General features: G+C 45.5%; 1 protein-coding gene across 1 annotated transcript in view; it reads right to left on the reverse strand.

The window, feature by feature from the left end:
• Positions 1-25,444, reverse strand: part of SCYL3 (SCY1 like pseudokinase 3) — a 469,360-nt gene that overhangs the window by 387,747 nt on the left and 56,169 nt on the right. Inside the window, exon 2 of the mRNA XM_069641305.1 lies at positions 23,983-24,168. Within this exon, the coding sequence (XP_069497406.1) occupies positions 23,983-24,168 (186 nt within the window). The remainder of the gene's footprint in view (positions 1-23,982; positions 24,169-25,444) is intronic.

Here is a 25,444-nt window from a genome sequence, read left to right on the forward strand (position 1 = left end):
CGCCATCTCCTCTTGGGTTGTCCAGAAACAAAATCAACCACAACAGCCTATATGCAGCATTTTTCTTCTGATCCTTCTCTAGACAGTGAATCTTGTTGGTGGTCAAGAATGATTAGCGGGGACAAACCGACCTGGCTAACGGCTACCTCGCAACTTGTGCACCAAATCATGGCAAAATTGGACAGCTTAGCTCCTTCGGAAAAGATCTCTTCCCAGCCGAAGAGGCCGTAGAAGGCTGAAAAATCCAGTAGTCTTACTTCCTTTTTTAAAACGAAATCTGCACAAAAAAAAAGAGACACGGACTATGAAAAGTTTTGTAAAAATCATTTTTTTATTTTTGATTTATACAAATAAAAAAAAATAAAAAAAGAGAGAAAGAGTGGGCCCACGGGCCGGCACAGCAAAGAAAACGCACAAATTCAAAATGTCTCAGAGGCTCTCACCCGATGGATTGCACAGCAACCACCTGCTCAGCCGAGGTGGAAAATGAACATGTGATGAAGAACTAATCCTTTCCAATTTCAAGTGCATTTACAAAGTTCATTGCAGCAAATGTGACAATTACATTTCCCATTAAACATACTTTACCATATCATACTGGATGAAGTGTATTGAAAGTCTGGATATAATTGTTCCATATTTTTTACAAAGTGATAAGGCGGGACAGATAACCACTACGCGTCTCAATTTCATTCACATTTTTGCAATATCTATATGTTCAAGGTGTGTGATGATTTGGTCCTGCTTCCTACGATCTCACGAGTTGACTGAAGGTTTAGTCTAAAATGCAAGAGCCTTGTTCTGTTCGTTGGGCAAGGATATTTTAGTAGGTATGGTTCTGGATCGCTCAAACTCTTATTTTCAAAATTATTTTCCTTGAAACCGTTATATTGCATACATTGCTGTCTAGTGCATATCCAGTTTCTTTTTAGCATGATTTCCACTAGACTCTTCACAGTGGTATTTTTTAGATGAATCTCCAAATTCTCCAATAGTGACCCTTTTACCTTATTCGTAATGCATTTTTTTCTATAGATGGTAATCATTGTCCATGTACACATGGCGCTAATAGACAATAATACAAGTTCATGGCGCAGTATACACATAGGTATGCTGCAAGGTAATGACTAAACTCTCTTCCAGAAGTAGCCTTCTAGTCTAGTAGGCTATCTCGCGATGTGTTCTGGTTTCTGCTCCATAAATAAGTACGAGCATTACCTTTTGTTTCTAAAATTGAACTACTGATTGATAAATGAATTTTCCATATTTTGTTATGGATTATCGTAGATTGTGCAGCGGCTGTGTGTACTTCCTTTTTGCATTGTTCAATATAAAGGGAGTCAGTTAGATGGTGCTCAGAACAAGATATCAATATTCATCAATTATTTCCACTTTGCTCCCATAGAGACGCCAATTGTATTTCTCTTTTTTGATCTGCTTTTTAGACGCGCAGATTAGTATTTTGGTTTTCTGCAAATTGATGCAGAGAGTTCTTATTGGCATAATGTTCAAGAGGCGAAAGAAGATTTTGCAAACCCTTAGGGGTTTTAGAAAGCAAAACTAAATAGTCTGCATACAGAAGCCACGGTAATGCTAGTCGTCCTAGTTTTGGTGAATCAGATTACTGCCTGTAGATGTTGACCAATTTGAACCGTGGTATTCATATGAAATTGAGAAACCAGGGCCCGAATGTAAGGAGGGTATTTAGCTTTTTGAAGTTTGTCGATCAACTTGTGCCTTGAGACAGAAAAAGGCAGCATGGAATCAACAAAAGCCATATACAATGGTCGATTCATGTGTTGGCAGTGGCGTATTTAGGCTTTCTGCTGCCTTGGCCCAAAATAAGTGCATGCGTCCCCACCCCTCAACTTTACTCTACCTCTGCCAGACTCTGCACCTTCAACAAAATGTCTGTGTGTCCAAACTATGCCCCATCACCCCCATTATGGCTCCATAACATTATAAGGAGGTTTTTAAAGTTGCAGGATTCGAAAGTTATTGCTTCCCGTCTATTAAGTCAAGCCTGTCATCTTCTATGATATGTTAGTTGAAAGTCTTTTTCAGATCTCTGCTGCCCATGATTTGGAGAAGGCAGTGTGTTCTACAGTTGAGTGCACTAGTGGTAATTGTTATGGCCACCTGTCTACTTTTGGTTGTTTGCAAACAATCTTTTAGAAGAAGTGATAAGAACATAAGCTGTTTGCCAACTGGACAAGTGACAGAAGGTTGGAACGAGAAATTTGGTTTTCAATGCTAATATCTGGTTTCTCTCAAAAACGGACTGCTGTCACCATGAGAAGCACCTAGACGGATATTTAATGTTAATGCAACATAACTACTTTTCTGCATCTGGTCTTGTCAAATAGTACATTTTACATATAAAATATAAATGCAAGTGGTACAGGCATATTTAATAAAAATGTTGCATAAAAAGAAAGGAACCCCCTTCTCATGGTTACAGCACTGGTGTTAGCAGGTGGTAAAATGGAAATAGGACTAGTTACCAGCTGCAGCCGATGTATCACCAATCCCTTGGGCTGGAATGCCTTTACAATATGGCAAAATCACAAGTGAAATTTGCAAACTCTGCCTGGGCATAAGCACCTCAGAGTAAAGACAGTTGGAGAAGGTTCTTGGAATCTTTGGCTGTGCATTCTCAGTGGATTAATGAATAAGGGCGACCCTGAACATTCATGCGTGGGAAGCAACAGCATTTCTCGTAGATGCACGATGCAGGCACCTTTTTAAACAAATTAAGTGGTACATACTGTTTACACCATTGCTGTTTGTGCAATTGATCAAAATATCAAACACTTCAAGAGTACAATTTATCAATGGATTGGGCGTTGCAGCCCAATATTAGCTTTATGGGTGTGGTTTAGGTTGTGAGCTTGCATTTAAAGTAATTTAAAATGTTTGTCAACTCTGTAGAGTTGGGTGGAATGTACAATACATAGTAACATTTTGAGATGTGTGGACATAGATGTCCTACTGTCTTTTGAGGAACTGTTTTCACAGTAGAAGTCCTACCTTGTATTTAAAATATAATTAATGTAAAGATTACTTATAAGCATCACAGTTCTGAATGGTGTGACATGCGTTGAGTGTTGGTCTCATGGTAGTACTGAGACTGAGTATGCAGCAGAATGTCAAAGACACATGATGAACCCAGAAGGGATGCCATTTGCCTGCTTCGCACTGAGCAGCTTCTGCAAAGATGGCTGAATGTATAACTTTATGGGACACCTTTACAGCTGTGAAACAGTGTGTACCTTTGGAACACAGTTTTTGTTCTCACCCTTCTATGGCTTTGGATATCCTTTCACAGGTTTCTTGATGCACATCCGCATCCAGATTTACTCTTTGACGTTTTATCTTCTCTATGATCTATTTCATGCGTGCACCTTTTGGGCGGCAAGAGGCCCCTGAAAGGTGGGGCCAGGGAGTGAAATTAGTGCTTGCTTCTTAACATCATTTTAGTGCCACCTGTGGGGACTCAGTGCTTGACTCAAGCATAGACATGCGTTTAATATTGTAAAATGATGCATCATTTTTAACCTTTACTTTTCTCATTTTTGCAACCGTTTAAAAAAATGCATGTCGTGTATTTGAATATAAAAGGGATTGCTTAACACAGTGTATGTGTGTACTGATTAGAAAGAACTTCAAATATAATGTAAATTGGCAACAATAAAACCAATGAGGTTTTGGCTGTTTTGCATATTAACAAGCATTTTGGGAAGCCATGAATGACCAAAGAACTTTATATCCGTCATATATGTCTGTGAGAGTTGTATGACTGAATCACTAAATACCTAAAGCACGCTGGGTTTGGTACAAGTTTCCTTTTTAGTTTTTTTTTTTAAACAAAGGTCACCCGAACAACAAAGCTTTTGCAAATTAAGCATATATACAAGTTTGGTCATCAAAGGCTTCAGCTGTCAGAGTGGAATGACTGCTAACAGCTCAAAATATCTCACACTGTTGGGGATCAGCCAGCCTAGAGAATCAAAATTGGTTTTATATTTTAAAAAATGACAACCAGTAAATTGAAACTAAACTGCAATAAAATGCCGCCCTTCTGGCATACTGCCGCCCTAGGCCTGGGCCTAGTGGGCCTGGTTGTAAATATGTCTGTGTGTGTTGGCCATGACATTGGAGAATCCACAGTATCAGTAAATTGACCGAAGTCCCCAAATTTGGTATAAATCCTATTTGGTACGCATCAAATAGCTTGCTTTCTTGGTTCCATGCTGTAAAGTCTCTCAGCAATAATCTCGCAAAGATCTTGCACGGAATGTCTAATAAAGGCGATTGGTCGATAATTGGTATGACACTCACGATCACCTTTCTTAAATATGGGAACAATTACTGATCTCTTCCAGGTTGGGGTAATTAGTCTTTGTATAATGACCCTGGTAAAGATGGCGTATTATACTAAAGCTTTAAATACAAGGGGATATCTCAGATTACACTAGCTGTGAGCTTGTGTTGTCCCTACCTCTTACCGGGTTTGAATTGGTATTATATCAAATATTAAGGTAGATAGACTGACAGATGAAAGATATATAAATCTTTAGAAAAAAACATGTATTCTTTAATATCATAAGACATAGTTAAAAACACAGTATAAAACAGTAGTACAATTCATCATACTATATATAAAAACAATTATATACAGATAGTGTGTGACCTACTGAACCTATGTGATAATCTCTTTACAATAGTTTGTTAGCCGAAGGATTGGAGTCCATTTCTAATTCCTTTCTAGGTTTTAAGCCAATAGCATCTGCCCCTCCTATGCAATTATAGAAGGTATATTCCCAATATACTCCAATCCCTCAACTAAACTCTAGATTTGACAGATATTGATCCTGTTTGCTGCTGGGCCCATATTGTATCGGTATCCAGTTCCATTTTCAAAAACACATTTTCAAAATGCATTTTGTCGAAACAAAATTGCAGAAAAGAAATTCTGATTTTTTTTTATTTTAGGTTTTATTTTGTTAGTTAAAAAAAGTGTTAAAAAAAAAAAACAGGTGCTGGGGGGAACCCACCCATTTAAAAAAAAAAAAAAAAAAAATTTTTTAAAATATCGGCATATTTGTGTCGAAAAAATGGCATTTCGAAAATGTGACGTTCGAAAATGTCACTATAAACCTATTTACCATTACAGTGATCAGGTGCCCCCTAAATGATCCCTTAACAAATAGAAACCTACCCAAAGGGTCCCTCGTGATCTTCACATCGAAAGATCAAAAGGGTAGTCTCTCTGGTCATCAGTATCACAACACCCCCACCCCACTTTTCTCCCGCTTGATGCAAAGTATTGCCTTGTGTATAGCCTGTGCATTAGCCTATGTTTGCCTGCTCTTAGCAGGTCTGGTTCCTGTTGGCACGCAATTGTCACGTCTAGATCACTGAATCGCTACAGCAGTGATTTCTTTTTGAATGGATAGTTTAGTCCCTGTACAGTTCACCCGACTATGCACATTTCTGGAATTTTTGTTTAATGGGCATGGCTGCATCTGCTTCTACCTGCACCTATGCCCCCTTGGGTATTGCCCATTGTGGAACTGTGGTCTCTGCATCAGACCGGCAGCTACATCTCCTGCAGTGTTGCAGCTTTTCAATTTAAATTTTAAAACCAGATTTTCCCTTGCCCACCCCTTTATTTCCCCTGCCCCTAAAAACCTCCAAACGACAATCAACACAAACTGTAAAACATTTATAGACATCTGCATGTCGGTGTGGACCACAAAAAGACAACAACTTCCTTGTGGCTGAACTTCATTTTTTGCAAAGGGATGATCGTATGTGGAAGTAGCCCAGGTCGAGCCGAAAGTTCAACTGACCCCTCACACGAACTGGTCTCAGCCTTTTTAAGCCTGCAGCGCCTCTTCCCACTCGGACAGGGATCGAATGAACCTTACGCACAGATATCCGCCTCTCCCACCAATTAGTCGTCGCCCCATTCTCCTCCAGGTGCAACAGTCGTTCTCCCCCTTCATGAATTCTATGGCTCATTTCTTCCCTTTGGCTGTAAAGAACAGTGCTGTGGGGAAGCCCCACCTGTAAGCAATCCTCTCCCCCTAAACCATTCAGTCATTGAGAGAACTGCTCGCTGCTTCGCCAATATGGTGAAGGCGAGGTTTTGGTACAGATATATTTTCATGTCTATGAAATCGATGGATGGTGTATCCCATGCTGCTTGTATAAATCTGCTCCTGAACGTGAAAAATGGATTATCAGGACATCCGGCGTCTCGCTCTGGCGAGGTTGGGCTCTGGGACAACTGCAGTGGGATTGGTCTAAATCTACTTCCATGTCGTTGGGTGCTCTGAGCAGGTGAAAAAAAGATATCAGGCCGGGGCGATCTACCTCTTGAATTTCTGCTGCAATTCCCCTTATGAGCAAGTTGTTTCTTCTGGAGCGGTTGTCAGCATCTTCCTGCTTCTCTTCCAGGGTTACGCAGCATTCCTCCAGAGATTCCACTTGTTAGGGAGAATTCTCTTATAAGGCTAATTTCCCAAACCTAGCGAGTCCCCCAGCAACTTTGCTGGATTTTTGAGGTTTGGTTTTTTCCCCCTGCTAAGAGTGAGACTCTTTTACTCCCACTCTTAGGCATGATTTGAGGTATGTCTCTGACTGTTTGTGTGATTTTGGGCTATGGGGTCTTTTACTCCATAGGGGATAATCTGTTTTGTGTGTATGTGTTACACAGCAGCCTCAGTGCAGTAACACAGGGGTGTTATAGTGACCCCCAAGCATAGACTCCATACCCTGGGACTGACTACTGTCTCCCAGGGCATGTAAAGTCACCATTGACTTTACTAGTCTTAAATTGTGAACAGAACCAGTACAAACCATCATATTGTGGAAGTACTGGAAGGGGTTAATTATATTGCCCCTGGGTCCGTTTTCAAGGGGGCACTGTCCAGTCCCCCCTTGTCGAGTTTCTGGCTGGTGGTAGTGGTTAGCACGTGAAATATTCCACCGGAATATTCTCTATGGGACTTTCCCATTGATTTTAAACGCACCACTTTTTGGTGCAATGTTAAAGATACCGCTGGTTTATTTATTTAATATTAAATTAACGGTTGGGTCTTTTTGTCAGAACTTTTTCTAAAATGGCGTTCGTGTCCGTCTCTGTAACTCTGACCAGGGTCGAGCCCTTTGTTCCACTTTTTTGCGGGCTTCTCCACAGAAGCCCTCCAAATGGTGCCAATCTGTCTGGGTTACACAGGAAGGGTGGAGGGGGGGGGGGAATTGGCACCCTGGACTGCGCTGCCTCGGCAACCCAAATCGCACTCTACTCGGATTGGCCCAGTGGTGAGCCGGCCGGTTCACCACTTAGCATGTGTGATTGACAGCTAGGCTGATGAATGGGGGTTTTTCTGCATAAAAGCAGGGCCTTTGGGACTGGAACTTCAGAAGTCGCCACAGGACCCAAGAATCCGAAGAGGGAAGAAGCTGAGCCATCTGGAACGACGACACCACAGGTGAAGCCTCGCTGCAACTACCTCACCACTTTCCCGACAAGAGAAGATCTTCTGCTGGACGAGTCTTCTTCCCCTGAGCTGGTGGGACCAACCAGTTCGCCCTTTTCGCCTTCTAAAGACGTCCCTTAGTCGACTCGCCCATGCCAAGCACCCCGGCGGCCGGATAGCCAAGCTTAACCACTTTGACCGCGAATGAAAGGACCGCACCTTTTAATCAGTAACTCTGCTGTATCCCTGTGCAGTGCAACGACTACACGTTTCCTCCTCGACGAGAGCCTCTCTTCCCTGGTCGAAACAACAAACTGCAACCACTGCCAGGAACAACTGCCACCGCTGGAGCTTCCTCTCTGTTTAAGGTACCGTGTCCTGCCTGGCCTCCCTTTCTTCGGTTTGCCCAAGGTGACCCTTAAATCCTTGGCTTGCCAACTGGGTTGGCCCCAGACCTAACTGTACCTTCTTGAATCGCCCCAACCTCTTTTAAACATTCTGCAAAGACGTTTAGTGCATTTTTAAACCGTGTGATCCTGGGCACATTTCGCTTTGCTCCATTTAAAGTGGGCCTGGCCTATGAACTTTAGCTCTACAGCATATACTGCCTTTATTCCCTTGCAGAGAACTCCTAAAAGTGTTGGGACCGGTTTTATTTCTATGCTCTGCCTTTTTCTCTCCCTTTAACCAAACTATTGGAGTGCCATCAGGTTATGCGCTCACATCTGTTTAACAAATCGTGGTGTTTTAATTCTGACTTGTCGAATAGTTATTAAGGGAGGTGTGTATACTTTACACCCAACTGTGTTTTAACTTGCTTTTTATTTATAGTGCTAGTGTATTGCCTAAAGTGTGTTTTAAAATATATAATTATATACTTTTGATACAAAGCTCTGGTCAGTGTTTGCTTGTTGCACTGTGGTTTTAGCCCTATTGTGTATACTCTATATACTGTCCTACTCTTCTTGAGAGAAGTCTGACTGCTCAGCCATAGCTACCAGGTAAATCTGGGTGGTGCAGACTGCTACCAATTGGGTTTACTGCTTACTCCTGTAGTCTTAATCTTTTTGCAGTGTTCCCCAAGGGAACTGCACAGGATTCTGCCTAACACCACCCTACAGGCACACTCACTAATGTCATAGGATTGCTCAAATGTTGTCTCCTCCATTTCAATCACCATGCTTTAAGCTTCTTCTAGCAGTTTGTCCATCACCATAATCTTTAACAGTTCGGTCATCCCATTCTTTATTTCCCTTTTTATTTCGGTTAACATTAGCTGCAGATCCATTTGTGGCAGCTTAAGCGTTCAGGGTTTGAGGCCATATTCTGCAAGTACCAGCGCCGCTGTCACCTGCTTTCCACTTTTTGGTGTCTTGGCCATATTACTAGCTATAACCCTTCCGGTGGATGGAAAGGGTTGGAGTATGATTAAAAAGTCCTGCAGATGTTTAGCCTATAGGTTTGGTCGACTTTCTCTGGTTCCAAGTGTTAACATCCACGCAAAAATATTGCCACACAAAAATAACGCCATATTTTTGCGGCGATATTAAGGCATGGAACCTGCGGGGGACACCCCTGCAGCCCCCATATTATTTTAAAGGGCACAGGGGACACCCCCGCAACCCCTGCTCCCAATAATCCAAAATATTATCCCCACTAAAAATATCGCCTATGGCCGTTCCCAACGACCATAGGCGATATTTTTATACGGCAATATTTTTGGTGGGGATAATATTACCCAATAACCGTTCTCTGCCTTTCTCAGAACTCTGGCAACCGTTCATGTCCCCCTGCATGCTGCAGTGAGGCCCGCTATGCACGGGGGCCCATTATGAACCGTGGTATTAAGCGTGCTCGTAGGGGATCTCCCTCCAACGCCATCGGGCTGAGCCCATGCCTCTTGTGATTTGTGGCAGCCAGTTACATCATCCAAGCGATTGCCTCAGGAGCACAGCCCGCTTGTTATTTCCCCTGCTCCAGCCCGCCTCACCTCATGAGCACCGCCTACGGTCCAGCCTTCTGTATGCCAGTCGCTGGCAAGGGCACTGCGGTATTTATCCCCCCTCCATCGCTCCAGACTATCGTTGTGGCACGCCCCGTTGACCGCATCACTCTTCGCTGCTTCTCCTGCACTGCTATTATGTCTCGTTGCACTATGTGCCTGTGATTATGGCGAATATCTGACTGCAGCCGCCATCTTGGGCTAACGGCAGCCATCACCGGTACCCCCGTTCGCTGCCTCCACACCAGCATGGGAGACTGGTCAGCCACAAGATTAATTAAAACGCCATCCATGTATCATTGCATTTTTGGTGTGAATGGGGTGTCTGCCCATGTGCATCAACCCTCACGATGCAGCGGCACTCTCGGAATCGGCCATCCCGCTGGCGCTCTAGGCCACGCCCTCTTTCGGTTATTTTGTGCGAGGTTACAATTACGAACAGTGACTGGTTTGGTACGGTTCTTATGAAGCTCTGATGTCATTAGCGGCTCCTAATGAAGGGCCTTTGGGAGTTCCTTGACAGAAAGGGAGTCCTTGTCCCCAATAGGGGAGTCTCTCCCTCTGAGGTTCTGCTTACCGCAATCCACAGGGGGAATGTTGTGTAGCAGGCTTACCTCCCTAGCATTATGGGGAAGAGCTCCCCTCTGGGGAGAAGTGACAAGAGCCCATGAATCGTTTAAATGTATAAAACTCCAATAGTACTGTGCTCCTGCATAAAGTGCCAAGCTTAATGCTGACACTCTCCTAAAAGCACTCTGCTGCTCTGGAGCTAGGCTTGTGCTATAAGCATTAAAATAAAAATAAAAAATCAATATAAAACTGATGCCGGCAAACTTTCTTAAAATTGTGGCTCATTGTTTCATCGAGCGATGTGGTGTAAAAGTTCAGGCATTGCATCCTTTTATTGAACAACTTACAGGCACTATTCCAGATACCCTCTGCTTCCACAGATACCCTCTGCTTCCAGATACCCTCTGCTTCCACAGATCATATGCCAGGTACAGCATCATCAGTAAAAGTCATACCAAAGCCTACTTTGCCATGTTGAGCCTGACGTGTTCGGCTAATGTCAAGCTATAAGGCCAAGTACAGTCTCTCTCACATGTCCATTATTGTTAGCCAAGGGTCGCAATGGTTTTTTCTCACTTGCGTCACAGCTAAAATGACGGGAGCAGGACAAAGACAACCATGCTTTATTCATCCAGATTCGAAGGGCTGTCCTTCCATGTGTAGGGAAGGGCTGTCAGGTATTAACATATGCACAGGGTGTGAGCTGTTCCCCAGAGGGCGTCTCCTAGAGGCAGAGAAAATTCTGCCTCACCCATTAAGAGACATTTATACTACAGAAAAGAGCAAAGGAGGCGAGGGGCTTTTGGGCTTTCTCTTTGAAGTACTTGGGGTGTTCACTGAATTGTGCTCTTACATGTCTGGAGAAATGTCAGTGAAAGCAGCAGAAGTACCCCCACACTTCTCCCAAACTGGGCAGCTGCTGTGTGCCCTCTGGAACCACAAACGCAATGGTACATTGCCCAATGTGAAGGGTCTGAAATGTGCAGCGGACAACTTGGTAAAGGTTTATCACATATTATTAACACATAAGGGTTGGATATACGCCTCACTATCCGTTACCTAAAGAGGATTTGCCTGCCTATCAAAAAAAGTAAAGAAAAACACTAATAAAAATGAATCTGTCCCTCACACTTATACAAAACGAAAAGGTGATGGCTGGAAGGTTTTGAATAAATAACCACAGGGACAGCTCTGGGCAACCCTCCAGATTATCGTTTTTCAGCCTGCCAAGCCATTACAGAAGGGGAAAAACCATATGCAAATCTGGCTTGGTCCTACCCTAAAAGGGGTACTCCAGCCCCAACTGCTAGGTCACATCCCTTCTGCACGAGATCACAAGCATCCCCAGACATGTTTCAGCCTTGTTGGGCTCGATCCGTGCCCAGCAATGCCACTAGACTACCAGGGATCTGTTTGTGACGTGAGAGGGGGGTGGGGTGGGCAAGGGCTGTGGAAGGGGGGGGGGGGGGGAGGAGGGGAGATTCTGACCCTGGGGTTAGTTATACGAGGGAGGATCACATGGGAGGGAACTACCAGGAGGAGGGGATATTATTGCTCCCTTGTACCTGACGAAGACCCTATAATACGCAAGTTCTTGATGGCTTGTCACCCAACAATTCCCCTTTATTGTAAAAATCAGAAATTCCATCCTTTGTCACTCTAGAAAAAAACATGCATACCTCAAACATTCACAGCCCGCATAAAACATCTTTTGTTTCTGACATTTCCTTAAGTGGAGTTCTTGCGCAACGTCAGTTTAGAAATCCAATTACATCTATGGACTTTAACTGCCATAAAGCCTCAAGTACTGAGACGAAGAAGCGGAGGGAAGAGTTGATGCAAACCAAGCAAAGCACAAAGACTAATGTACAAACTATTTGTCCCGTTGGAACTGAAGTGCCTGGGACATTTAAAAATGGCATCTGCAATATCAAGCAAGGCAGTATGGGAAAGAACCATAAAGGAGAAAGCCGACGGAGCGAGAAGACTGACACATCCGTTCGTCGGCTCCCGAACACGTGTCACACATACCGGCGTGGCGTGAAGCAGGGAAAAGTGCAGCATCCATCCCCGAAGAACTGTGAGAGCATCGTGAGACACAGCAGAGCTCCAGGAGGTACGGTTTTGCCAGGACAAAGCATTCTCCTGTCCAGGCCACAGAAGGAAGCCGACAAGTGAATGCATAGCCGCGGGAAACGATGGGGAGCCGTCCACATCGTGTCAGAAGCCAACTCGGGGAGAAAGCTTCACCGCAGAGGCATGCCTTAAGTCAGAGATGCCGTGAACAACCAGCAAGTCTGCGCAGAACCATCCCAGGTAATCCACCAATTTTGTGCAAAGACCATCAGATTGTTGCAAGATACAGGCAGGGGAATATACCAGTGGCTCAGGAGGATAGCTCAGGGGCAACGTGCTTCCTTCATTGGAAGCAAGGCGACACGGAGCACCACAGGTTTGATCCCCGGCTCTGCGCTTACAAACCTCTGGGTATTAAGCGGGTTATAAATAACCCATCAGATCATATATCTAAGAAGGCCATAAAAGAAGTTCTGGCATTGCAATATACCAGGTATTTGAAACCATATAAGAACTCTAACATTATGGGAAGATACTTGGCAGCGGATTATACCAGGGAATCTGAAGAGACCCATGAAAGGATTACTGGCAAAGGAGTAGATCAGGAATCCACCAAAAAAATAAGTTCATAAAAGATGTCCTGGCAGTTAAATCTACTAGGTAGTACAAAACGGTGGAAAGATACCTCAAGGAAGTATACCAGGAGATATGAAGAACCCAGACAGGATTCCTGGCGAAGGAGGATAGCAGGCAATGCACCAGCGTTGTGAAAGAATGTTTAACAGTGATACAAAATATCTGGCAACTAAGTACACTAGGGAATCTGAAAAGTATATGAAAGATGTTCTGACATGAAGCTGCACCAGGCTTTTGAAGTTCTATCAAGACTAACATTTTGGAAGAATACCTGGCCTGAGAGTATATCAGGAGGTTTAAGAAGCCTGCAAGAGGATCGCTGGTAGAGGAATACACCAACCAATCCTTCAAGTTCACAGAACAAGAACCTTGTAAATCCAACATAAAGAAATGGTTGTTCAAAAGAAACACTTTAGCTGCAAAGACATTGTTGGATATTATGGAATGTATTGGTTGAACAAGAACTTTCTGAATCCAGTGTAAAAGCCTTGAGGATTTATTAGATAAAGAGACCCTTTTGTGATTTATAGAAACTATTGTTTAAAAGAGACACTTTGCCATCATACTTAGAAATCCGGGTGAAGGGAGCCACCTTCTGTATCCAAAGGTTTCTCCTTGGAAAACAATTTTTGATACGATATATGGCATTTATAACGCGCCTATACACAAGTGTTTTAAGGCGCGACAAGGCAAGGGAGGGGCAACAGGGGGAGACAGAGACAATGATTTTACTAGGCCAAGTGTCATTCAGATACATAGAATAAATAAAACAATAAGTAAAAAAATATGGCCAGCTGGTGGCAAGTACAGACATCAGGTATAAGAGCTGGTAGGGGTCTGTAGGGATACAGGAAACAATGCCCAAGTGCAGGGGTTGCCAGGGAGGCAGTGCAGGGGTGCAACTGGCAGGGGGAGGTGACCTGGGCCCGAGATCGGAGGGTGGCCAGGGAGCCAGTACAGTTTCAGCCAGGGGAGAGGAGGAGAGACAGCAGAGGCACAGGAAGATTTTGAGGTGCTTCCGGAAACACAGATGGTTCTCCTCAAGTTTCAGGAGGCTGTTCCAGACGGAGGCCCCAGCCGAAGAAAGATCTACCACCAACGTGTTGCCTGGAGAAGCGACCAACCCTGAGGGAGTTGGAGGCGTACGAGCGAAGAGCTCGAGAAGGAAGTTATTTAGGAATAGAGAGTTGAAGGTATTGAGGCCCCAAGCCCCAGAATGCCTTGTGGACAATGCAAAGGTTTTTGAACTTATCCGTTGCAGCCACTTGGAGCCAGTGCAGAGATTTCAGTGCTGGAGAGATTCGATCCTTGTGCTTGAGGCCAAGGAAATAGTTTAGACCCCTGGGGAACACCACAGGTAGAGATAGAGGAGAGGAAGGACCGTGGGAGGGTCGATCAGAGAGGAAAGAAGTCTGCCACGCCAGGGCCTGACCGGTGATACCCAGGTTATCATTGAGACGGTTGAGCAGGATGGCATGGTTGACCGTGTCGAAGGCAGACGAGAGATCAAGTAAGATGAGGACACGGGGGGGGGGGGGGGGGGGAGGTGTTGGAATCAAGGTTGGCGAGCAAGTGGAATAGAATAGTGGATTTATCTTTAGGATTCGATTATGAACACTTTACACTAAGTCAGAGATTTCCTTGAACCTTTAATTGTTTCTGGAGTGAAGGCCAGTTTAGAATGTTTTGGACAGAGGGACAGTTTCTAAGATACTAATTACTTTACACAGACATTCTTAGTTTTATTTTCTTAAACAGTGAACCTCTTTCTTTAGGATCAGGACAGAGGAGGCATGGTTCCAATCCATTTTATGTTAAATAAAATGTCAGACTCTTAGAATATTACAACCTTTTGGGGGGCGCTGTTGCGCACGATCAGACATGGCTGTCTGATCAGAACGCTCCGGCCTGAGAATCATCAGTGATCCTATTTCGGAGCCTGCAACGGGGAGCTGAGCACACCGGAACGTGTGTCAAGGGTAGCAGCATCTGCACTGAAAATCCTGGAACGAGTGTTCCACCGGGGCGGAGCTGTGGCGCGCGCCGACCCTGGGAACCAGAGGAATACAGCTGGGAGACGCCGACACTCTAGCCAAAGGGCTAAAGAGAGCAAAGCCCGCGAAAAACGACCGGAGCTGCGGCGGAGCAACCCGACTTGAGCGGCCAGCTCCCCTCTCCCTCTCCCTCTCATACCTAAACCAGACCCAGCCACGGAGAAACGGTCTGATGTCGCAACCATCCGATGAGCGGCGGCTCCCACACCACGCTACTGGAAACCTGCGGCTAGAGACGAGTCAGACCCTGCCTTCACGGCACACAACTCAGGCAAGGCTGGCACCTACGCAGGCACCCCGCGCAGCCCCCTGCAGCCCCCGCTTGCCTGCCGGAGCTGTATGGCGAGCCGAGTGATGGCTGGGCAGCTTGACTCCCTGTGGGAGTGAGACAAGGTAGCAGGGGGTGTAGAGATCCCTACGAACTTTATGCAGAGGGTTGGCCTGTGAGGCAGACACATTGATGGGACAAGGTGAGGCGGTGGGGATATATCCCTGATTAACTCCTCCAGCGACCCCAGTGTATGGGTCGTTGAGATTTGGCGGCGATTTGGCTGCGTTTGAAGCTACACGTGTGGACCTCGAAATACCGGAGCTGCCTGAACACCCGAAACCACAAGTCAGTGAAGTCTGGGATATCCGGTGCCGCTCATATTGTAAGCTTCCACTATCCGTTGAGGCAAGCAGTGGGGTGACTGGCGGGCTGACACCCTTGGCGGCCACTGGAGTGGCTGAATAAAGCGGATAAGCCTGGACACCCGGAATTCTGGACACGTGGGAGAGCGCATTCCACTGGCAAGCTGGGCGAGCTGTGCACCCCTTCTTAGCCGGGTATCGCCTGCACTACATTTGGCGTGACAGCAGCTAACCAGGCGCAGGGGCCTGGTGATACCCTGGGGTTCCAGACAGCCCTGCTTCCCAATAACCCAGGCAGACCCAAGGCAACAGTCGCCGATCCCCCGAACTGCCTGGGGCTAACTATCTGACGACTACAGGGGGATGGGGAACACGAGGAAGCAAGACAAGATGGGAGAGGGAGTAGGAACTAAGAAGAAAGGGCCAATGGATTCATATACTAGCAGCCAGGCGGGGGGCAGCGAGATGGAACCGACGCCGACAACTAATCCTGTGATGAGTGTAGAGAGCGGAGACAGGGTTGAATACCTGACCAATATAGTCCAAAGTGGTTTTCTATCCCTGAATGTGAAACTGGACGACATCGTAACGACCATAGGGACTCTGAAAACCAGAGTTGATAAACAAGACCTAAGACTAACAGAGGCAGAAAATAGAATTGGAACAACGGAAGACACGGTCGCACGACATGACCAAGACATTTCCCAGCTCAGAGAGAACCTGCATAGGCTGCAGAACAAATGCGAGGATTTGGAATCACGCTCAAGAAGGAACAACGTACGCATAGTTGGAGTTCCAGAGTCATTCGGCAAGGACAAAATGGAAACACGAGTTGAGGCACTCCTCAAAAGCCTTTTTGGAGCAAACTCCCTCTCCAATCACTTCTTAGTTGAACGTGCACACCGCACACTGGCCCCGGTGCCGAAACCTGGAGCACCGACTGCACGATAATTGCAAGAATGCTCAATTATAGGGACATAGACACGATCCTTCAACTGGCATGGGAACATGGGACACTACACTACGAAGAAAGCCGTATACACATTTACCTGGATTTTGCCACCGGAGTCCAGGCGAGTCGTAGGTCCTATGAGCCAGTTAAAAACTTTTAAGAGCAAGGCAAGTCCCATATGCACTAATATTCCCAGCCAAGTTACGAATCCAATACGGAGGAAGGGCACACTTCTTCGAGACGCCTGCTGCAGCCCAGGCCTATGTGGAGACCACCATTCCGCTGTCGCCTAAAGGTCGCGGACCAGACCAGAACGGGAGACACCCACCTGCAGATGCAGACTGAAACCTAGCTACGTTACCCAGCACATGCAAGTATCCTTCTGGTTTTGTACCCTCAGGAATGTTCCTAACAGTTGTCAGGGTCCATCGTCAAGTTGGGGCAGATGATGTGGGTGGAGGGAGGGGTAGGGAGGGTGGGGATGTTTTGTACAATTGCAACCACCCAGACGAGTTTAAGTCTCGGGGAATAGCAAGTATGTTTGAAAGTTGTGTGTTAACTGAAACATGGTCTCGCAGGCGCGGCGCCACTCAGATGTTAATTTGCATAATCAAGGTCGCTACAGTAAGCTACAATAGGTTTGCATGGAAAATGGGTGATGGGTTAAAGATAAGACTAATGTCATGGAATGTCCGAGGCCTAAACAATCCAATGAAAGCCAGGAAGGTAGGCAACTATGTCACCAAGCATGGGCCACACATACTGATGGTGCAAGAAACACACGCACAGAAATTGGTTAAAGGCATGGTCTAGTAAAAATGTTTATTTCAAAAATAGATAGGCCACATTAAAAAAAAAACACCAGCATCCTCCGTTTTAAAACTTCCTATGTAAAATTTTGAGATATTCAAGCTCAAAAGAAAGCACAAGGGCGCCGCCATTTTGTGAAATGGAGGCCCTCCTGTGCTGGCTTTTGCGGCACTAATGAAGGAAAAGCCAGCCAGCTGTAGTAAACAAAGTCTACCGCTGGGTGGCTTTCCCTTCATTAGTGCCGGGACTCGGAGGACGCGGACCGGAGACCAGAGCAGGAAAGCTGCAGCTGAATCTCGGTAAGTGCTATTTATTTTTTTTACAAAAAATAAGCACTAGCTGCAGTTTTTTTTCTAAGTTTTCCGGGCTGGAGGAGCCCGGAAAACTTAGAAATCAAACCGCAGCTTTAAAAACGTTGTATTTATGTTTGCGGTCGCTTTTGAAGCGACCGCAAACATAAATACAACGTTATTGTGTTGGAAAACGCTGCGGTTTTTCGTTCCAAGTTTCTCAGGCTCCTCCGGCCCAAAGTGAAAGCCACAGCAGGCAGAAACACACGCGGTTGTGTTTACATGCCGCGTAGTGTTTCTACCTGCAGCTGATTTCCCATTTGGGGGTCTCGGGCTCCCCGTGGGGAGCCCGAGACCCCCAAATGGGAAATGAGCTGCAGGTAGAAACACTACGCGGTTGTGTCTGCCTGAATCCGCTTTAACATCAATACAACGTTATTGTGTTGGAAAATGCTGCGGTTTTTAAACCGCAGCGTTTTCCAACACAACCGTGTTGTGTCTGCCTGAAATGGAAAAGCAGATTCGGGCAGACACAACGCGGTTGTTTTCCGCAACGCCGCGACGGGGAGCCAGAGAGCCCCAAATGGAAAAGCATATTCAGGCAGACAACGCGGCGTTGCGGAAAACAATCGCGTTGTGTCTGCCTGAATCTGCTTTTCCATTTGGGACTCTCGGGCTCCCCAAGGGGAGCCCGAGAGCCCCAAATGGAAAAGCAGATTCAGGCAGACAACGTAGCATTTCCCATATGGGGCTCTCGGGCTCCCCGTGGGGAGCCCGAGAGCCCCAAATGGGAAATCAGCTGCAGGTAGAAACACTACGCGGCATGTAACCACAACCGCGTGTGTTTCTGCCTGCTGTGGCTTTCACTTTGGGCCGGAGGAGCCTGAGAAACTTGGAACGAAAAACCGCAGCGTTTTCCAATACAATAACGTTGTATTTATGTTTGCGGTCGCTTCAAAAGCGACCGCAAACATAAATACAACGTTTTTAAAGCTGCGGTTTGATTTCTAAGTTTTCCGGGCTCCTCCAGCCCGGAAAACTTAGACAAAAAACCGCAGCTAGTGCTTATTTTTTGTAAAAAAAATAAATAGCACTTACCGAGATTCAGCTGCAGCTTTCCTGCTCTGGTCTCCGGTCCGCGTCCTCCGAGTCCCGGCACTAATGAAGGGAAAGCCACCCAGCGGTAGACTTTGTTTACTACAGCTGGCTGGCTTTTCCTTCATTAGTGCCACAAAAGCAAAAGCCAGCACAGGAGGGCCTCCATTTCACAAAATGGCGGCGCCCCTGTGCTTGCTTTTTCGAATTTTGAGCTTGAATAGTTCAAAATTTTACATAGGAAGTTTTAAAACGGAGGATGCTAGTATTTTTTTTTTAATGTGGCCTATCTATTTTTGAAATAAAATGTTTTACTAGACCATCCCTTTAATGAGAACTTACTGGCTAAATGGGGCAAACTGCGATACTATACCAATTACTCCTCACACTCCAGAGGCGTTTGCACCCTCATACATCACTCGCTGGGCTTTCTTGCAAAGGGCCACTTAGCGGACCCAATGGGAAGATATGTACTGGTCTGGGGGGAAATTGCGGGGAAACAAATAACCTTGGTGAATACCTATGGCCCCAATTTAGACGACCCTGATTTTTACCTACAAATGCTTGAGGATCCTTACTAATCACGATGCGACCACTGTTATATGGGGTTGGGGGTGAGGGGGGAGACTTCAACGTTGCGCTAGACCAGGCCCTGGATAGATCTTCCAAAGGGAACAGGCCACCTCCCAGAGTAGCATTGACCTTGAAACAAATCCTTTCGCAATTGTCCCCGATTGATGCCTGCAGGGTACTTCAACCAGCAAACGGTATACATTCTACTCCTCTGTGCATGACAGTGAGTCACATATAGATTATTGGTTCGTGTCCTCAGACATGGCACCAGCGCTGCAAAATTGTGATATCTTGCCCCGTACGCTATCGGACCACTTCCCGGTTATTTTGGAGATTATACTGAAAGAGGCCCCAAGACCGACGCGAAGATGGAGGATGCCTAGAGGTATACTTAGGGACCCAAATGTTGTCGAAGCCTTACACGAGGAAATTGCTAACTTCTTTATAGACAACGTTGGGTCGGTAGCCCAAATATCAACAGTATGGGAAGCCTTTCAAGTCTGGGCAAGAGGTGCCTTGATATCCAAAACCACTGGTCTACTGAAGGCCATACGCACTGAACTGGAGAGGTGGAGAGGGAATTGAACGAATTGGAAGAAACTTATAGCCACACACATTGTGGAGACACACTGGACAAAATACACAAACTCCTTAGAGATTCGACAAGTTAGCAGTGCGGGAAATACAATTCATGGCAGCCCGACCCGGGCGCGCAGATATGGTGAGGGTAATAAAGCCGGGAAATGTTGGCCAACTTGGTCAAACAAGCAGTCCCGATCGCCGCGATCCAGACGGCGCAGAATGAAATAATCACATGCGAACAAGGAATTAATGATGAATTTGTTAAATATTACAAAAATCTCTATACGAATAGAGATAGGAAATCCCCTCCTGAGATTAGGCACTACCTCGCTGCGCTAGACCTCCCCAAGCTCCCAGAGGAGAGCAAATTGATACTAGAGCAGCCCGTTACAGCAGAGGAGCTTACCGAGGCAATCAAAGAGCTCACATCTGGTAAAGCGCTGGGCTCAGATGGACTGAGCGCTGAATTTTATAATGATTTTCGGGAGGAACTGGTCCCGGTAATGTTGGAACTATGGGAGGAGGCCCTGGGTAAGCTAATACTGCCCCCCACAATGCGAGAGGCTATAATTACGGTATTGCCTAAACCGAGACGCCCGCCACAAGATATGGCAACGTATAGACCCTTATCCCTGATAAATGTGGACGCTAAGATCTTTGCGAAGGTACTGGTGAACCGCATGCTACCCTTTACACCCACGCTGGTACATGCAGACCAAAATGGGTTTATTCCCCGAAGGTCCACTGCCTTAAACCTGCGGTTATTCGGCATAATGGCACAAATAAACCCTAACAAGCAAGCTGTGGCGGTGTCTCTCGACGCCCAGAAAGCTTTTGACTCAGTCTCCTGGGAATACCTCTTCTTGGTGCTTGAGGCGTTCGGAGTGGGCCCCCACTTTATCAAGTATGTCAGATTGCTATATACTGCCCCTGGAAAAGTATGCACAAATAGAACCATATCTGAGCTGTTCGAACTGGGCAGGGGAATCAGACAGGGGTGTCCCTTCTCCCCCATTCTTTTCGCGTTAACAATAGAACCCATGGCAGCTGCAGTTCGGTTGAGACATAACAGGGGCAGAACACTGAAAGGAGCCACCCAAATGATATCACTGTAGGTGGACGAAACGCTGCTATATGTCCGTGAACTGGAAAAAAACATTGACCCTATCATGGCAGACATTAACAAAATTTGCACAGTATTCCGGCTACACGATAAATATCCCCAAGTCAGAAATATTTCTGCTCACCTCTTCCACGGAAAGCCCCGCTCTGACATGCGGCCTCAAGTGGGCAGACCGAAACAATCAACACCAAACTACAGGTCTGGAGGCACCTTCCAATTTCATTGCACAGCACAATCACAATCCTTAAAATGATTGTGCTCCCGAAACTGCTATACCCATTTGTAAATATCCCCATATGGCCGGGAAAGGAATTCTTCTCCAGGCTTAGGTCCATGGCGGTGTCATTTCTCTGGAATGGGGGGGTGGCCAGGATTAGCTGGGAAAAGATGACAGAACCATATGAAACAGGGGGGGATAGCGGTGCCAGATTTCGAGCTCTACTACTTAGTGGCGCAGGCCGCAAGGCACTGGTATGATGTAGATAATTCGCCACACACCTGGATAGAGGAGTACACCACTGCACCCACAGATGTCAGATCAGTCATTTATGATACAAGACACAGAGATGCATGTGAATTTGACCCTGTGAGCTGCACCGTGAGGGCCTGTGGGGCGATATTTAAAAGACTGAATATTGAAGTGCCATATAACCCCGAGACTCCCCTTTGGAACTATCCAAACATTCCCCCTACATTTGACACCAGTATACAGGAGGCCTGGGACCCCGACAGAGAGATGAAAGTGGGAGATATGTATATAGAGGGGAAGTTCACAACCCTGGATGTATTCAAAAGAGGCATGGGAGGAGGCCCGCTCCGCATATTACAGTATTATAGAATGAGATCTGCATATCAAGCATGCTAGCCGTCATTCCCTGATGAACCCACCTCTCACCCTTGCACACAACTGGTCACAACACAGGACGGTCTGGGTATCTCCAAATTGTATAAGGTAATACAGAACCACACTCCGACAGCCAACCGGGTGAAAGAGAAATGGGTAACAGATATGAAAATGCAAATACCTGATGACTAATGGGACAGATATTGTGCACTCACGAAAAAGGTATCCCTCAATGCGGGACTACGCCAGATAATAATACCTGATGACAAATGGGGCAGATATTGTGCACTCACGAAAAAGGTATCCCTCAATGCGGGACTACGCCAGATACAATAATACCTGATGACAAATGGGGCAGATATTGGGCACTCACGAAAAAGGTATCCCTCAATGCGGGACTACGCCAGATACAATTCAAAATTCTTAACAGGTTACACTACACGCCCGCTAAGGTTGCTAAATTCACACCAGACGATTCAGGCAATTGCCCCAAATGTGGGACTCCACAAGCCGGATCCCATCACATGTATTGGGAGTGCGCGGAAATGGCGCGGTTCTGGGAGAAGGTGGCTGCCATGTTGACTGATGTCACACAGATTCCTCCGCATTGGTCTCCCCAAAAATATCTGTTCGGGGACATCGGTAAATGCTCAGAGAAAGTCAGAAGACTGTTTAATGTATCATGTATTATTGCCAAGAAATGTATATTTCAAGTAAGTATGGAAAAGTTCGAGACCCCCCTACCATGGACACTTTCTTGCGAGAACTAAGATACATCAATGAGTGTAAGGAACAATACGTGTTCACCCAACCCAGCACAAGTCGACCGAAGGACATCTGTGGCCCCTTTAGGACATATCTATGTGACATGCTTACGGACAGCGAAACAGATATGTGAACTGTGTACTGCTTACCATGTGATGATGCTATTGCAGTAAATTGACCACGGAATGTATTAACTGGGTGCTGTTTTAACTGATGAGACCTTAATAAAAAGATGTTTAAAAATAAAAAAAAGAATATTACAACCTTTTGTCTGCTTCTCATTTCTGATCCCTTACAGGTGCCACATTTGGCACAAAGTGAACTGTGTGGTTTCTTCAATACATGGATGACTCACTGTAAACCAGACTTACTAGCCTATACTGCAGCATTGTTGAGAATCACTGACTGCTGTGAAAGTCAGGGATCATCAGGAGGTTTTTGCCTCCCAGGCTGCACACTTCACCAAACGGAGACCAAGGCAGATTTTGGACATCCATTAATTAGGAGCAGTACCACGAAGCATTCAGCAGATTTTAAACTATTGCAAGTCTACAAGCTCACACTTTGAAGCTCTCTGGAGAGCCAAAAGATTAGTCAAGGCAAGGAATATTACAGCCCAATTTTACAACACTGCACTACAGTATACCAGTTTGGCAGGGATGCCATTTTACTGGCCATCACAATTATATAGTAATTTATTTATTAGCAGCAAATATTTTGGCACAGGAGATTAAACAAAATAAAATAGACTAACAGAATATAGAGAAATACAACTTAAAACAATAGGTTTGCCTTGCAGTTGGGAGGCTATGCTCATGTCGGCAACAAAAGGCAGAGATTTTCTTACCATGTCCTTAATCTGGAAAGAGTGGAAGGGCAGGAGAAATCAGGGAGGAGTGAGGTCTACCTGGCAATTTAAAAGGAGTGGGACCTCACAAGAAGATGGACTCAGTCGTACAATAGTTACGCCACAACTAGTTCTGCTTCAACCACCCCAGAACTGCAGTCAAACAGTGGCAAATTGGGCTGAATGGGTCTTAAGTATCAAATGCGTACAAGCTGTAGGCCAAGTCAAAGGATTAGATCACATGGAAAAGGGGGCCACATACATGTTATAAGACAAGACCTGTAATAAAGGACACCCTTGCGAGACACTATCCATGATGTCCTTCAAAGAGGATTTAAGACTAGCTATGCCGGCTTCCAAAGCCCGGTTTTCTGAAATGATTTGATCTAGATAGTGCCAATTGTGCACAGCAAATTCTAAATGAATATAAAAATAACAGACTGATCAATTTTTCACTAAAAGAACTATATAGGGTTAAACTTAAAATTCATCAAAGTGGCAGATCTAGCACAGTCAAGTGTGATTTTTCAAAGAATTGCTAAGAAATGAAATGCTGCATATCATCGCTCACACTATGATCTTTTTAAGGACACTGCAGCATCGGCGCACTGCTGCTGAGGCATTTAAAGCGATTACTTACTGTGTCATGGAAAAACACAAGAGCCTGCAAGATGTCATAGATCCCGGCGCAGATTTCATCAGAGGAAAGACTATCCAGAACCATTTCCAAGGGCTGCACCCGCTCCGTGATGAGGTGAATCCCATCTTCCTCGACTGTGCAAGACAGGAAACGAAGCAAGCAGGGGTGCCGCAAGGTTTTCAGATGCTTCAAAGAAAAAAAGAAAAACTCTTACTACCTTGTTATCTTCATTAAAAACTGCATTAGTATTCAAACTCAACAAACACCAGGCACAATTCTTTGTAGCGGTGGGTGAGAACAACAATAACCCTATATTGTACTATGTGGCACCCCACAAAATGAGGGTGCCCCTGCACGCCCTGCGCAGCTCCCCTCTCCCAAAGCTTCTGTGCCACAGACTCAGGTCAGCCAAGGTCACCACTTATACCTAATGATTACGATTAACATCCTGCTGCAGTGGAGTGACGCAGATTGCAATAGTTGAAAGATTATTATTATGCACATGGCAGTAGCGTAGGCAGCATTTGGTGCTGGTGGGTACGGGGGGCGGGGTAGGGTTGGGTAGCTCTTGAGAAGGAAATGCAATTGTAAATTATTCAAAAGGCAGTTGCAGTAGAGGAATAGCTTTAGTGCAGGGGTATTAACCTCTGCGACAGAATAGTGCAAACGATGAAGAATAGCAAGAGAGCCCCAAGTAAGGTAGGAGAAATTGGATGTTTGGCCCGAGAACATTTTAAAATAATTTGCTGAAATGGTGCATTTTACAGCATATTGTTTTTAAAAGACACGGGATGAACGGACTTCTAACAATTGGTTCTTTAGGATAATGCATGAAACAATCTGGTAGATACCATGTCACCAACAGAACATAGGAGTATTTAACAGCATTTCCAGGATGCCAGACTTCACACATATGGGAGCATTGCCAATGCGAGTAATTTTACGCAGCTGCACCCATGATTTATCCCAGCAGGGCCAGTGTAAATTATTTCATGAAGCAGAGTCCATAATAAATGCTAGCATTCCTAGTGTAGAGCATTTGGATTTTGTGGCCACAATCTATAGCACAATGGTCAATGTAAATAACTTATGAAGCCACAAAAACAACCTAGGCGTGCATTGTCGCTATAAATCACACTGAAGTCCCAGCCACACACTATTTCAAAATTCTCAGTTTAACGAATTGAAGGATGTTGCAAACACTACAAGCCAGCACGGTCACCATCAATAATTTGGATGATGCAGCCCTCGGTCGCCAAAGACATGGACACTACTGCGCACAACTACAAAGCCCACTGTATACAAACAGCACTCCTACAATAAATTCAAAGCAAGAACATGTGCACGCTTCAACTCCGATGGCGACGGAAGGAAAGTACCAGAAGACGGGTCCTCTCTGCCTACGCCCCCAGACTCAGGAACCTCATCCACATGAACACAAAACACAACTCGCTTTTACATT

This window comes from Ambystoma mexicanum, chromosome 1q (assembly GCF_040938575.1).
Source record: "Ambystoma mexicanum isolate Mex_15411 chromosome 1q, UKY_AmexF1_1, whole genome shotgun sequence".
Lineage (NCBI taxonomy): Eukaryota > Metazoa > Chordata > Amphibia > Caudata > Ambystomatidae > Ambystoma > Ambystoma mexicanum.